Source organism: Patagioenas fasciata, chromosome 2 (genome assembly GCF_037038585.1).
Source record: "Patagioenas fasciata isolate bPatFas1 chromosome 2, bPatFas1.hap1, whole genome shotgun sequence".
In the NCBI taxonomy this organism is placed as follows: Eukaryota; Metazoa; Chordata; class Aves; order Columbiformes; family Columbidae; genus Patagioenas; species Patagioenas fasciata.
In genome coordinates, this window is record NC_092521.1 from 121,272,907 (window position 1) to 121,288,094 (window position 15,188).

At 33.9% G+C, this 15,188-nt stretch overlaps 1 protein-coding gene across 6 annotated transcripts in view; it reads left to right on the forward strand.

The window, feature by feature from the left end:
• Positions 1–15,188, forward strand: part of ULK4 (unc-51 like kinase 4) — a 241,692-nt gene that overhangs the window by 7,519 nt on the left and 218,985 nt on the right. For 4 of the 6 annotated variants that reach the window (XR_011737700.1, XM_065831136.2, XM_065831135.2 and 1 more), the window contains exons 4-13: positions 2,524–2,663; positions 4,539–4,701; positions 7,402–7,503; positions 8,220–8,303; positions 9,179–9,254; positions 9,876–9,974; positions 12,128–12,249; positions 12,373–12,442; positions 13,852–13,951; positions 14,340–14,444. Coding sequence is in view for 5 of the 6 variants with exons in the window: in XM_065831136.2 (XP_065687208.1) it covers positions 2,524–2,663; positions 4,539–4,701; positions 7,402–7,503; positions 8,220–8,303; positions 9,179–9,254; positions 9,876–9,974; positions 12,128–12,249; positions 12,373–12,442; positions 13,852–13,951; positions 14,340–14,444 (1,061 nt within the window). In the remaining variant the exon portion in view is untranslated. Of the gene's footprint in view, positions 1–2,523; positions 2,664–4,538; positions 4,702–7,401; positions 7,504–8,219; positions 8,304–9,178; positions 9,255–9,875; positions 9,975–12,127; positions 12,250–12,372; positions 12,443–13,851; positions 13,952–14,339; positions 14,445–15,188 lie in introns of those variants that run through there. The other 2 variants (XM_071804861.1, XM_071804863.1) reach the window with 2 other exon arrangements.

Sequence of the window (15,188 nt, forward strand, 5' to 3'; positions counted from 1 at the left end):
AATATTATTCGAATGACTTTTAAAATCAAAGGCCAATTTTGTAGCTCATAGTAAAGTATATAAGATTTCTTCCTGTTCAGTAGAAGTATTTTGACTTGTTATGTTCAGATGTTAATTTGGGAACTCTGAGGACTCAAAACTGCATTAAGTGATTCACTGAGTTTTCATAGGTTTTCATCAATCTGTTAAATCTTTCAAAGCTTTCTGTAATTGTGATGGCTGCATGTTTTAAACTCCAGATAGCATGCTTTACTCCGTGTGGAAAGAAAAGAGGGCCAATTGTGCAAGGGATGTGTGTTAAAAAGTTGGTATCTGGAGTTCGTTTCATAGTAAAAGTCTGTATCGTACACAGCCTTTTTTCTATACAGAATTCTGTTTCAAAAATCACTGCAGAAGAGAAGCTACAAGTTCTGGAAAAAAATGGGGTCATTCTTTCAGTGATTAAAAATGAAGTTAATGGCTCATACAGAGTCTTTTGTCTCTTTTCGTAGTATAACTTAAGGGCATATATTTAAGTTATTAGACAGGCAGCCTCTTTCTGACTACAGTTTGAACAATTATCATGTATTTTTACCTTGCAGTATTACCGTTTGCTGCAAGGAGAGTATCCTGAAGTTAACTTACTTATAAATAGAATAAGACATGGATTTCTTATTAATTTTGTAGAGCCTCGAAAGCAGCTTTTGAAATATGGAAGATCTCTGTCACTTGTCTCAAGGTGACAAAGTGAGTTTCTCTTATCAGATGTGGCATACTTCTTTGTTGCTGGTTTCACTATTTTTTTTCTTTGTATGTTTGGTCATATTGTGCAATAATTTATATGTAGTCCTGTAAAATACCTTTTAAAACTGATAATTGAACATGATGGAACATTATTTACTATAACTATGTAGTATGGGCTTGGTTTTAAAGGAATGACTCATTTACTAAATTGCATAAAAAAGCTTTAGAAAGAAAATAATTTTAAGACTCAGCAGTGTTGAATAATTTGAAGAATACTGTGATGACAGACCTGGTCTTGCTGTTCTCTGAAAGAAATTACTAAGCAAAGGGAAAAAAGCTTAGGAAAATCTATTCTGTGATTTGAAATAAAAAATCTAGTATCCTTTTATCTGAAAAGCTGTCTCAATCCCTGTTTTCTTTCAGGGATTTAAAGTTGTGTCCTTTTTAAAATTTAATTCTGCATGATTTGGCTGAGATATAAATAACAGGTAATGCAGGAAACCCATAGATAATTCACGAAATACAAACTCTAGTCCAAGGGGAGCATGTTTGATGCAGGAGTAGTAAAAGACCAAATGAGGTTGAGGAAAGAGATTTTGGGGAAGCTGGGAATGTGGAGTTTAGGACAGGAGACTGGAGCAGGAAGAAGGAGGAGTGTTTGAATAATGAGTGTGTGGGACATGAGATTAGGAGAAGTCCAAGTCCCATGAACAGTTGGGACAGGCTCAAATGAGATGAGTCTGGCTTACCTGAGGATCAGTGGGATGTGAGGAAGTAAGTGATGAGGGGAAGAACAGAGATTTTTGCAAGGGCAGAGAAGTATTAATAGTAACAACCAGTGGGGAAAAGCATGGAGTGAATTTGAAGCCCATTGGAGGACAGAGGTGATAGAGTGTGTATGTGAAGATTATTTGGAAGGGTTTGTAGGTCTAATCTGATCAGAAACAGAGGAAGGGTTGGTTGGAACTTAGTGGAGAAGGAGCATGGCGATTTTCGAGGAACAGGGGTCTCATGTTAGAATGAGAAGTGCAAAGAGATATGAGTAGGAGTTGCTGGGCCAGGAAGCTAAGATTTGTGTATGATACCTGGAAAGTGAAGATTTGGTCCTGGGTATTTTTTTGTTTGTTTTTCTTTAAAAATGAAAAGAAAAAGAGGAGAGAGGAAGGGATGAAAATGAAAGAACTGGGACACATGAATCAAGGAAAGGACTGTACAGAAATAATATGTGTGAAGAACAAACAAAATAATTGATCTCTTGGATGCTGTTGACCTCAGGATCCCAGAATGTAACCCAGTTTTACTATTTCTGTTGTCTTTGAATTCTGTGGAAAATTACATGTCATTAGCTTTAGTGCTTGTTCACAGAAGCTGATAGTCTGGTCTTGGTGGTGTTTATCTTTTAACTCATGCAGCAGGAATCTGCTTAAGGAATTTGCTTAAACCCTCTAGGTACTGTTACATTGTGACGTGACAGTTTCTGTTTTGTTTGTTGTGTTTTTTTTTATTTTTTTCCCCTTCTGTTTCCTTTGTAAAATACATCAATATTGAAGTATTTTTTAAGTCATGCACTCATTTTAATTGTAGTAAAAATTAAGATTTTTGTCACAGTGTTGGAAATAGATTTTTCTTTTCTGTGCATTTTAGATTTTCTAACTATTGGATAATCTCAGTAAATATTTTTATCTACTGAAAATTACCTTTGCCTCACAACTTTTGAAGAAATTTACTTAATGTCCTTGGGAATTATTTGTATGGCATCTTCTTTATGTGATTTGCTGACTATGTGTAAACATATTTCAGGTGGTTCTTTAGAATCTGTTATTGCTCAAGACGAACATCTACCTGAAGATGTAGTGAGAGAATTTGGTGTTGATTTGGTTACTGGTTTATACCATATTCATAAACTCGGAATTATCTTTTGTGAACTGACACCTGGAAAGGTAAGAATGAGTATTATTTGTAGGGGAAACTACATGTTACTTTGTATACCATCGGTGTTTAATTCGTTACTTCTGTTTTATGGTTTGGAACAGGCTTACCTCAGGTTGCAGGCCAGCTGAGCTTTACAATGTATGTGAAGACAATGAGAGACAAGTCTATAGCTTGAATATTTTATGATCTAATTGAATTCTTTCCCTGCTGTATATTTGATATGATAGATTCCTTTTGATTTGGTGTTCTGGTTTGAATTAATGAAGGATTTTAGTTCTCTGTCCTCGGACATAGAATTACATTATTATGCCTATTCAATCATACTGCAGAATATGTTGAAGTAATAGAAAATCACAGAATCAGAGAATGTTAGGGATTGGAAAGGACCTCAAGAGATCATCTAGTCCAATCCCCGTGCCAGACCAGGAACACTTAGATGAGGCTACACAGGAGTGTATCCAGGCCGGTTTTGAATGTCTTCAGAGAAGGAGACTCCACAACCCACCCCTGGACAGCCTGTTCCAGTGCTCTGTTACCCTCACTGAGAAGACGTTTCTTCTCAAATTTAAGTGGAACCCTCTTGTGTTCCAGTTTGTACCCATTGCCCCTTGTCCTACCATTGGCTGTCACCGAGAAGAGCCTGGCTTCATCCTCATGACACTCACCCTTTATATATCTGTAAACATTAATGAGGTCACCCCTCAGTCTCCTCCAAGCTAAAGAGCCCCAGCTCCCTCAGCCTTTACTCATAAGGGAGATGCTCCACTCCCTTAATCATCTTTGTTGCCCTACACTGGACTCTCTCCAGCAGTTCCATGTCCTTCTAGAAATGAGGGGCCCAGAACTGGACACAAAATGCTAATAAGAGAGTAAAGTTAACTAAACTTTGTTTGTTAATAACCTATCGTATTGTTTCCAAATGCCATTTAAATTATTGTCTTACTCTTGCATAAAAATGCAAATCTTTATGTAGTTTATGATTTGTGTGTGTGAAATTTATGTATAATTTTGTCAAGGTCCATGTTTGTTTTTAATTTATGCAGTAACCAGAATATTACTATAAACAAAAATCCTCGATTAGCAGTTATGGTTTTTGGTCTTGAACTCTAAGTGATCAAGTTGCCCTTCTCTGAATTTTCTGTAAAATCTTGCACAGCTATACTCAGTTTCTGTCATTTGTGGGTCCAAAAGCAGTTTAAAAAAAAAAAAAAGTATGAATAAAGCATAATGGAGATGCCTCTGTATTCCTCCCAAGAATAATGTTGCTGTAAAGTACTCCTTAGAAAACAAAATGCAGAGTGCTAATATAGGACTGTTGTGTGTGTGTGTTTGTTTTTTCCCCTCCCACCATCCGACCGAATGGGCTATTTCTCCAAACAACATTTTTGGAAGTATGAAGCTTTTAATTACAAGAATAAGCAGTAACCACATGAAGAAAACTCTCATGGTCATTGAATAAAATCTTTGAAATTTTCTGCTAAATAAAATTAGAAAAGGTCACCTTTTTCTTTTTTTCTCAAAAGAAGCAATGTTTCTTTTTACTACACTTTTCCTATACAGCTTTACCTTTCTTTTACTTTCTTTTCTATAGTAACATCATTGATCAATTTAGATTTAATAATGAGGAAACCAAAGTTTGCATTGAACCTCTAAAGAGTTCTATTGTGAGACTCTAAGTTTTGGTTGTAAGAAAAAAGACAATATTGGTGTTGACTTAAAAACTTTTCAGTGTTTTCAGTTATAGTGATAATCTCTATGTACTTAAATGGTTTGAGATTGTTATTTTTTTTAAAAAAAGTATTTTATACTTTGTGTTGGAAATTTCAGCAGTCATCAGTTTTACTATATGATACTTTCATGTTGTATTATGTTTATTTTTCTAGATTCTGCTGGAAGGGCCTGGCACTTTGAAATTCAGTAATTTTTGTTTGGCTAGAAAGGATGGTGAAAACTTGGAAGAGTTTTTTTCTTTAGTTGGATCTGAAGAAGGTGAAAGAGATGTTGGTGAAAGCACTCCACAAAGACACCTGCAAAGCAGATTTCGAGGTATAATATTTTTACTTGCCAAAATTAACTTTTTCCAAAGAGACAGAATAGAAGTTTGAAAAAACCTTTGTTTGAAGTTATTTGGAGAGAAGACCCTGAAATAAAATAGTTGTTCATCATTCTATTGGGGCTGACTACATTTCTAGAGAAACTGGATAATTCTGTTGTGTTATCATTTGTAAAGTCTGATGTATTTGCCTCTGTCTTTGCAATGGAAACCATGATCTGTACATTTTCTTTAAGCAGTTCTTACATACCCTACATACAGGGAATTTTTAAAGTAAGCCAGAAACCAAAATGTTGACCTTGAGGAAGATTGTTTAAAGAGAGCATAACTTATAGAGGGAACAACACCTGCAATTGAGTAGAATTGAAAGTAACCATATTTACAAGTATATGGTAATAATTCTAAGTTTCACAAAACCAGTTTAACTAAGAGCTGGAAAAACATACTTCTGTCATAAAATGTATGACATATCAGTAATTCCTGACCTTTCCTGTTTTTTTTGTAAATAGACTTCAGGTTATTTTTGGATTGCAGCTCATATGTAGGTGATTATAGACTGTTGTATACTTGTATTATATAACGAACCTTCAACATAACTTAACTGGAAGTGGCTTATTTTTAATTTTTTTGCTGCATGACATCAAATCCCTACAATACAGTTTAATATACAAACTGTCTATCTTGAGCATGTTTTCATTATTTTATAAAATGTTCTTGATTTATTTTCTTTCTAGAAAAAAATAGAAACAAAATTTCAAGAATTTAAAAAGCAAACCAAAAACAAATCCCAAAACAAACAAAAAATCCCCACCCAAATAGAGTGTATCAATGAGATCTGAAATGTTTCAAGGTAGCTAATTAATTAAAAAGATTAATTCTTGATTTGGTTTTGCTGAGGTGGCTTAATTGCTGTTTGATTAAAACTATGGTGGAACGAAAAACCCTGTGAAACATCTTTGCTCCTTGATGCGTTTCACATATCATCAGCTAAGTACAAGAAGTAGAATTAGAAAAATGAGATGATCATTAAAACTTTGCAAATTCAGAGTTCAAGCTGAAACTGGCTTTCCTAACTGATGAAACTGTTTTTCTGGTACGTAGTTGTTATAGGACAGTGTATCAAAAAAAAAAAAAAAAAAGTTTAAAGGAAGTAACAAAAATAATCACTTGTTTACAACCTTTTGTGCTCTAGTTATGAAGTAACGATTGGAGAAAGAAGAAATAACTGGTATTTGAGTTATGATAAAGAAGTGACTTAAAATTAATCCTGTTTTGTCTCAGAAAAAAATGAGCAGTGGAATTATTTGTGGACTTTTAAAAAGTCTATCTGCAGATGCTCTCTTTAAGATCTAGGACTAAATTCCATTAACTTCATGTTAAATGTGTGCACAAAACTCAGTAAGTACAACACAGAACTGCTGCTTATTTCACTGGAGTCTTGGCACTGCTGTACTTCCATTGTCCTTTTTGATGCAAATGGTCCAAGTGGTTTCTAGTTTGAGGCTCGACTGTTTCAGTACCACTTACTTAAGAATGATCTTTTATTTTTGAAGTAGGGGGAAGCTTTAGTTTCAACAGACAGATCCATGCCAATGCAGTAGGCTGCAAATGCTGCATTATTTTTTCATCAAGTAAGAAAAATTCAGAAACTTGATTTTAGTCTTCTGAATCTTTTATTAGTCAACGTCTCAGAGCATCTCACAGACCTTGATTTCCAAGATAATGATGTGTCATACCAGTTACTGTTATTGGGAACAATGAAATTCTTGGCAATTTTTTTAATGGGAGCAAAGAGAGTTTTCTTGGTAGTTTGCTGTCTCCTACTGAAACTCCATACTGGAAATACTAAGACAAGACCAGATCTTTATTCAGGAAGAAATACAAATCTAATCTCTTTCCTGTTGTTTTTCAGAACAGCTGTTTTGATGTGCGTGATTGATGACCTTTACTCACTTAAAAAAATAAAACCCAAGAACAAAAGAATCCAAAATGAGGTTTTAAGGGATTATGGAATTTACATTTTTTTTTGAGTTTGTGTAATTTTTTAGAGATTTTTGAGAAACATCTTAGTGTTTCGATGGGACCTACTGTAGAAATATGAACTGTATATTTAATTTTCTATATAAAGATAAAAGAGTTTTTTGAATGAAATGCTAGAATTTTATATATGAAGTTTTCATAGTGTTTTAGTGTGAAAATAGCTGTAATTAGTTTAGATGAGTGATCCAGCTGGCTAGCTACCACGTTTTTGTAATAGAATTTTCTAAGATTTATGTTTTGGAATAGCTTTTTTTTCCCCACCTCCAAAAAAACCCCAAACATGATGTAATTATTTCTGTTACATGAGAATTCTGTTGGTTTACCATTCTGCTCAATTTGTTTGGCTCTGGAAGTGGTGAAGATATATCAAAACATACTTCGCATTAATCATTTTGTTAGAGAAGTGTAGTACAAGGCAACTTGGTTAATAGAAGTAAAATAAACAACAAAATAGTGTATATAATCTTATATAATTCAGTAAAAGTATAGGAGAGAAGTTCCTTTGAAACTCCTTACTTTTGGTATCTCAGTTTTCTTATATGAAGTGAAGATAATCCTTGACTTGCTGAAGTGTGGAGACAAAGTTTGAAGTGTTGAGCGGGATAAATACTGAATGAATAATCAGAATGTGTTATATATACTGTATTTTGTAGGCTCTCTGTTATATGCAGCTCCAGAAGCAATAAAGGGAGAAGACTTCTCCAAAGCCAGTGATTTGTGGTCCTTGGGGTGTTTGCTTTACGAAATGTTCTCAGGTTGTATGTTTGTGTATCTATTTAATATTTGTGATAATGGAAACATAGGTTGTGGTCCCAGAGTAAATTTTTGCTAAATAAGTAATACTATTAAGTTGTCCTTTTTGACTGTGATTTAAATATTGTGATACTAACCAACCTGTATTGCTTAAATACTGCAATTTAAAATTATAGCAGTCCTTGAATTCTGACAGTGTAATGTTTTTAATCTCCTCAGCATTAAACTCTGAGTGCATTAGTTTGAGTTTTGAAAGAGAAAACTGTTTCACTAGAATAAACCAGCAGTCATAGGGTTTCCTGCAGATAAGTACCCATTAGCGTTGGCTGCAGCTGGAAGGAAAATTTAATCACAAAAGAGAATTACAGTGCAACCTTCTGAAGTCTTAATACGCTGATCTGTTGGATCAACATAGTTACATAGATACTTAGATTTCTGCCCAGACTTTTTCCTGTTATTGTCTTGTTGCTGAATCATACAGGACTATCTTGGTGACCACCGTCAAATCATTTTGGTGCCTTTTCTATCCTTGGTCTCTTTTGCTGTTCAAAGGTCTCATATATAAATTGACAAGAGAACTTGATAAATAGAATTCAGACTGGGGGTGTTTATTTCTTTGGATGTTTCCTTAGGAAAATGAGCTCATCATGTATTATTGTACCTGACAGCCACTTGGAAGTTTGCCTAATCAGTGAAATATACTTCTTTTTGTTTATAGGAAGACCACCATTCTTCTCAGACAGTTTTTCTGAATTAATTGAAAAGATTTTGTATGAAGATCCATTGCCACCTAGACCAGAGGGTAATATTCTGTTATTGTTTAATAAATCGGATCAGAGTAATACGTACAAAGTTAGAAGTTTTGTTTTGCAGTATTTCTTCTGAGGCTGATTGCAGGAATTGGTTAGCTGTCTGAATTGAATGTTACCATTACCTTCCTTTGATCAGAGCTTCTTCCCTATTAAGGGTGAATGCTTATTGACAGACAGGTGTATGACTTAGTGTTAAGAACTGAAAGTAAATCTACCTGCTGGGATAGAATTTTTGTTCTCAGTCATTCTGGACATCAGTGGTATTCATGGGGACACTCAAATATTAGTGGTTCTTTTCAGTCCACAGTAAGAGAGTGAAAATGGTGACCTATAGAATTAAAACTGCTGTTACTTGTTTCAATTCTAAGACGGATTTTGTTTTCAAAGTGGATAAAGTGCATTTCATATTTCTGAGTTCTCAGAAGTGGAGTTTTTCTCAAGTTAAAAAAGAAGTTTGAAAATCTCTTTTGTGTGATAGGGTGCAACAGTGAATGGTCTTCTAATAATGTTCTTGATTGGGGGAAATTTTATTTAAATTGAAGCAGATTTCAACTCCAATTTATTTCTTGCTAATAGCTACATGATAATTGGAGATGTGTTTTTTAACATATGAACAATTTTAATTAGTTTGAAAACTGAACATTGGTGGGTTGGCTTGCTTTTTTGGCTTGGATTTTTTTTTTGAGGATCCTTTGACATGCAAAAAGCACATAGTTAGAAATCTTCATACATTCACATTTTTTCAGATGAAATTACTATTTGATAAAAATTTTTAGCATGATCTGCCAATAATTATTTGAGCTACATTTTTTGATAGTTGTTTTTGTTGCCCCATATGTATCTTCCAAATTGCTTTTATTTACAGGTTCTACTTTTCACAAACCTTCTGGTGAGTTTATTAGTTTGCTGGATGGCTTGCTTCAAAAGGATCCTCAGAAAAGGTAAACTGTCTAATCCATGGCAGTTGTTTACATTGTCTTTCTTCACTTCTGGAAAAAATAATAGCTATGATACTGTATGACTGTATGTATCATCATTTGTAGAGCATAAAAAATGCAAAACTCGTTTAATCCCTCATAAAAGAACAAGCTGTGCTTTTCCTTATATGAAGATGTACAGAATTAATGTTGTGATTCAGTGTATCTTTTTATTATTGTAGCTGTTGCTAAATAAATAACTTTGTAACAGAAGTGGTGGGCAATTTTAAAATTGGATGTCTTTGCTTTTCCAGAGCAATGTATTTCACAAGGCTTTGATTTATAGCTGACATGGTTATATTTTAAATAACATAAGATACTAATTTATAGGGTAGCTCATATAATTTAAATATTGGGATTGGCTATGCAGTTTCCTTAATTCTTAGTCTCATACCTTTGTGTTGGGTTAATTATCCACATTCTGATTTGAGGCAAGATATAAGAAAACGTATGTTTGACCAAATAAAAGTGAATAAAACGATTAATTGCACTGTAGTGTTATTAGGTTCAAAACATATTCTGATATCTCTCTGTGGAGCTGTACTTTGACACTGTTTTTCCAGTTTTTTTGTTGCTTTTCAAAAGGCTGAATTGGACAGACATATTGGAGCATCCATTCTGGAAAGGATCCCTTAGCCATTGTGGTGGTGATGATTCTGCAGACAGCCAGGGCACAAGTTCAAGGTACTGAATGTCTGAGGAAGAATTCCTGTAGAGTAAATCTAAGCAAACAAATACATACATGTTTTTATTAAAATTCCAAAGCAGGAAAATTTATAGAAAATTATACTTACAATTTTCACATTGTTCAATAATTGATGAGTGGAGTTTTACACCATTCAGGGAACAGTTTTGGATGATGAGGAATTATCCCATTGGCGTGTTACGCTGTCTGTTTGCTTTCAACATACTCCTTCTTCCTGGCTATAAAATGTGTTAAAATTTACTTCTGAACTGCTCTAATTTTAATTTATTTGATTATATAATAATGATGCACAGTAATTTGACTAATTTTTAAAAGCTTTTGTAGAATCTTATAGATATTGGTCAATTTTATCTCTACTGAGATTTTTTAGGTTTGTTTTTATGCATTAGGCTTAGAGCATCATAAAGTGTGTGGGTAGAGCATCTTAGATTTGTGGTTCAACCCTATATTCTTGCAAATGCAGCTGACCCATATTCTTTGCCTATGACATAAAGCATTAATCTAATGTGTTGAGTTTTTTTTTCTCCTAAATTTGTAACACTCTACACTGCTGTATATGCAAAAAAACCTCAAACCTTTTGTGAATAATAGGTACTATATATATTAAAAACTTAGACCTCTTCAGAACTTCTATTATCTTGCTGGATTTGGTTTTTAATTTTGTGTTGGGATATTTGGTGTCGATTTTTATGTTCTTTTGCTCTAAATGTTTGAAAGGTACTTTAGGTTCCAATCTAGGGAACTAATGTGAAAAGTTTTCTTTTAGAATGCTGAATTTTTTTTGTGTTCTATTTTAAAATACTTTCTTGTTGAATGCCTATTTCTGATACCAGTGCTGCAGTGATTCTATAATTAACATTTGTTATAGTTTAAGATACAGCTCTTTGTCTTAATTTATTACTGCTTTCACCACCAAGGCAGATAAGAAATCAAGATTTAAAATTTATACCACAAAGTAAGAATTTAGTCAAGGTTTTAGCAAGACTTACATCAACCTCCACCACAATGCTAATCTTCGAGGAATTCTCACAGAATCAGAAGAATCTGAATTTCCTATGAAATATTGGGCTATTTTACTTTACTTGTGGGGGTTTTCTAATGCCTCTGAAATATCTGCTGATATGTGCACTAGTTGACAGATATGACAAACATAGGACATGGGTTTGATGTGGAACAGAAGCTCAGCACTTCTTTGTGTCCAGCTGTGAGGCCCATGTGTTTATTTTCTTCACAGTGTGGGTTTGATTAATATTTGATATCCTGGAGACCCTTTAGGAAGATTATATAGACCCAATTCCATGCTAATAAGCAAGGAGTATGTTAAAAAAACCCCAAACAACTAAAATCAATAAACTTGCAATTTAGTGTGCCATGTAAATCATTAAGCAAAAACGTGATCGTTTTTACTGATCTAAATCTAGACTTCATTATTAGAAGTATGCTTGTTGTGACATTTTCCTGTGAAGACTGAACATTTCTTTGTAGCTCTGGTCTTACGGGGCAATAATTTAGCTTTCCTGGTTTCTTTCATGCAAGTTCTACAGAGGGAGCTAGAGGACTTTTAATATTCTCCAAGTCATTTGCTGTAAACTTATTTTTCATCATTGTCATTACTAATATAAAATGTGTAACACATATTACAATAGTATGCTGATTTGGGTTTGAGTCCCAGCTGCGGTGACTCACAACCCTCCCAGCAGGTGCCTCTGTTCAACAGGTGTGAGACCCTGGATGGGGAATTCAGCAACTTGAGGAATAGGGGACAATGGTAGCACCTTGCTGCCCTCCTAGGAGGAGGAGGGCATGTTCCCGAATAGGAACAGATCAGCCTGAACCTACTGAATCAATATGAGGCAAGCAGAATTAAACTACAACATTGAAAGAGGTGGTAAGAGGTGATAAGAGGTCACCCTGCATCAAAACCAGCTCCTGCAAAGCAAAAAAAAAAAAAAAAAAAAAAAGGCAGGAAAAGAAGGCTCAGCCTACAGGCCCGATCTGACTGAGGGAAGGGCTGCCTCGCTGGCGCCAAGGTTAAAAGTGTAAAAGAATTTTACTGCCATGGTTAAAGCTGTAGACCATTTTTTTTTGTTTTGTTTTTTAATGTATGTGATTAATATCTTTTATTAAACAGCAGTGAAGACACAGAGTCATCTGTGTCTTGGAATGCCAAAGATCCACTGGATACTCATAATAACCTAGATAACCTCTCATCCTCAAGAGCCAATAAGCTACCAAGCAATTCTTTCAAAATAGGTAATATTATTTGTTGTTATTTTGAATTATTTTGTGTCCTGTGAATTTTGTCAATCTTATCAATCTTATTTGCTATGTTTTATTTAAATTTCTGAATGCACGTTCATGTTCTCTTTTCAATAGAAACTCAGACTGAATTGTGCCCCAAAAGTGCAGTTGATAGTGAATCAAAGGAATCAATATTTCTTCTCAGGTATGAAAACCTAAAGAACAATTAGAAAACCCTTCAAACCCTCTAGGTTTGTGGTGTTGCTTTGTTTTGTTTTTTCTTCTTCCTTGTATCTTCAGACACTTTATTGTTCTGTTTGTAACATTTTGTTAGTGTGTCTCCTTTTGAGTTTTCTATCACCAGTTTGATGAATATTAAGACACCTTTGAAGAGATACCAAATCAATATGTGCAGTTAAAGCAGTACTTTGATGGATTTATTACACTGGTTTTTGGAAGCAGGCTTTTTGTTTCTTAAATTCTTCTGTTTAGACAGACAGATATTAGAACGTTATTTCCTTATTACTTCATACATACGAAAATATGCTTTGAATATGCTTGCTTTAAATACACAAGAATTAAACATTCAGCTTATGATCCACAAATAAATTTTGCTTTCAACTTTTCATCACAAGCTATTGGTAACAATCTACTAAGTAGGTGTTAAATAAAAATAGTGATTGGTTTAACAGTGATTTGTTTCAGTTGAGACCTGATTCTGAAACCTCTTACTAGCTTTTGTGTCAAGAAGATTATCTAGTAAAATAGATTTTGTTCTTGTCCTCATCAAGCATAAATATTTCAGTTTAAAGTTACTCTTTCAGGCTTCTTACATAACCTGAAATAGTGCTGTTGTGTCTACTTTTCCAGTTATTTCAGTTGGTTTTAATAAAATATTATTTATAATCTAATTTACAACATCTACCATCACATCTAAAATCATGCTAATACTAATTTAAAATGGTATTTGATGTTTGCTTTAGGAATCTGCCTGCCAATTTTAATAATTCTAAAGCTGATTTGAAACACTTAGATTTAAAGTAATGTATACTACAAAAAACAAGTTCACTACCAGCTCTATCAAAATTGCAAATTTGCAATGTTCTGGTCTCTCCTTTCTTCATTTTCTAGTAAGCAAATGAGTTCTTTTTAAAGAAGAAAAACTGAAAAGTAAACCCAGTTCACATTCATGCACGAGAATCGGGCAGTTTTTTACTCCTGTTACCTAGCCAAGAGCTGACTGTCAGAGAGAATAACATGAAATAAATAGCAATTTTTTGTCAACTTAATTCAGTTCATGTGTTTGTTATTAGGAATTGAGATAATCATGTTTCAGGATCCAGTTTCAAGAACTATGGGTGAGAAAATCATCAAATTACATTCATTTAACAAAAACAACAACCAACCAAAAAAAAAACCTCCAAACTACTGAAAAATCCTAACCTTGTCAGACAGGAAGTTCATGTTTGATTGATATAGCAGGCGTTGCATCATTTGTGTTTGTCAACTTTGAAAGTTTACTGTATGGCATGGAAGTTTCAAAAAGAACAACAAAAAAAATTAGTTTGCAGTGAAACTTAAATCATATTCTTTATTTTTTTTTTCTTTCCTAAGTTCTCGTCCCACTCCTAGAACTAGCACTGCAGTAGAAGTAAGTGATGCCACTACTGCTCCAATCCCGAATTCTTCAAAAAAAGATTCATGCTTGAAAAACGTGAGTAGAAAAATATTATGGGATGATGGTATCTTTATGGTTAGAATTTTAGCCTGGAGTCTGTGGCAAAGTCAATTTTCTTCTCCATCCTTCCATAATTATAACAGGAAAGCAGTTCCCATAGTGTGCAAGTTATTTAAAAAAATATATGCAGAACATTGCAAACTTAGTTTGCAAATTTTTGGGACACAGTACTTTTTCTTCCAATGTGTTTCTTTATCCTAATTTTTAATTGGCCCTATCTGCTACCACATAAATAAAAGCTTATTTAGAATATGTATATGGCCAAAATGTGTGGTATAATGTTGACATGAAATATTTTGGGTATAAACGAACTTTCTTCTTTTGTGCAAAACAGTTTTTTAAAAAAACTTTGTTCTTGTTCTAGGCTAAAAATATGTGCTCAAGTCACCAGGACATGGAGTCAACATTGAAAGAGCTCATTTACACTGAATCTGATCTTATCATAACACCAATCATTGACAATCCTAAGGTACAGCAAAATAAAATAGAAGATTGAGGAACTTGTGGGTGAGGTTATTTTTGCAGATAAATCTTTAATCAGGGTGAAACTCCTTTCCCGTGTTACATTATTCTCATTTTAAAGCAATTCCACCCAGTCATCTGGCAAGCTGTCATGCAATTTTTTGGCAGTTTTTTATAATCCTGTTGTGCTGCTAATTTGGAGAACTAAGTTATTTTGGGATTGAATACTGATATTAAATAATGTCTTACAAGAAATAGAAACTACTAAATGGTCTGTTCATTACTTTCGTAGATTTTTCTGATAACTTGCTTTGATATCTATTACTTAAATAAACACAAAACTGAGTGTATTTTAGTATACTCAAAACAAGACCATCTATGAAGCCTTCTAGATTAGGAGCTATACCTTTATAGAATAACTGAACTTTAGATGTGATAATGTTTCAAATGTGAACATAGTTTCTCAGGAAAAGAAGACCTGAAGTTACAAGACATGTTCATCCAATTTCTATTATATGGATTCTAATGTGATAACTGTTTGTGATGTGTCTCTGGATTAGAGGCTGATGCTTGCTTGACAGCAAAGGGAAGATGGAAAAAGAATCAGAGCTCTGCAGTGTGATGACAGTGCAATGTGCACAAAGGGCAGATGTGTAGTACTGGTGGAAGGAATGACAGGCAAGAGCCACTTCAGTCTTCGTTTTATTTCTGTGCAAAAAAATGAAGTCATTTTAACAGCTTTAGTCAGTAA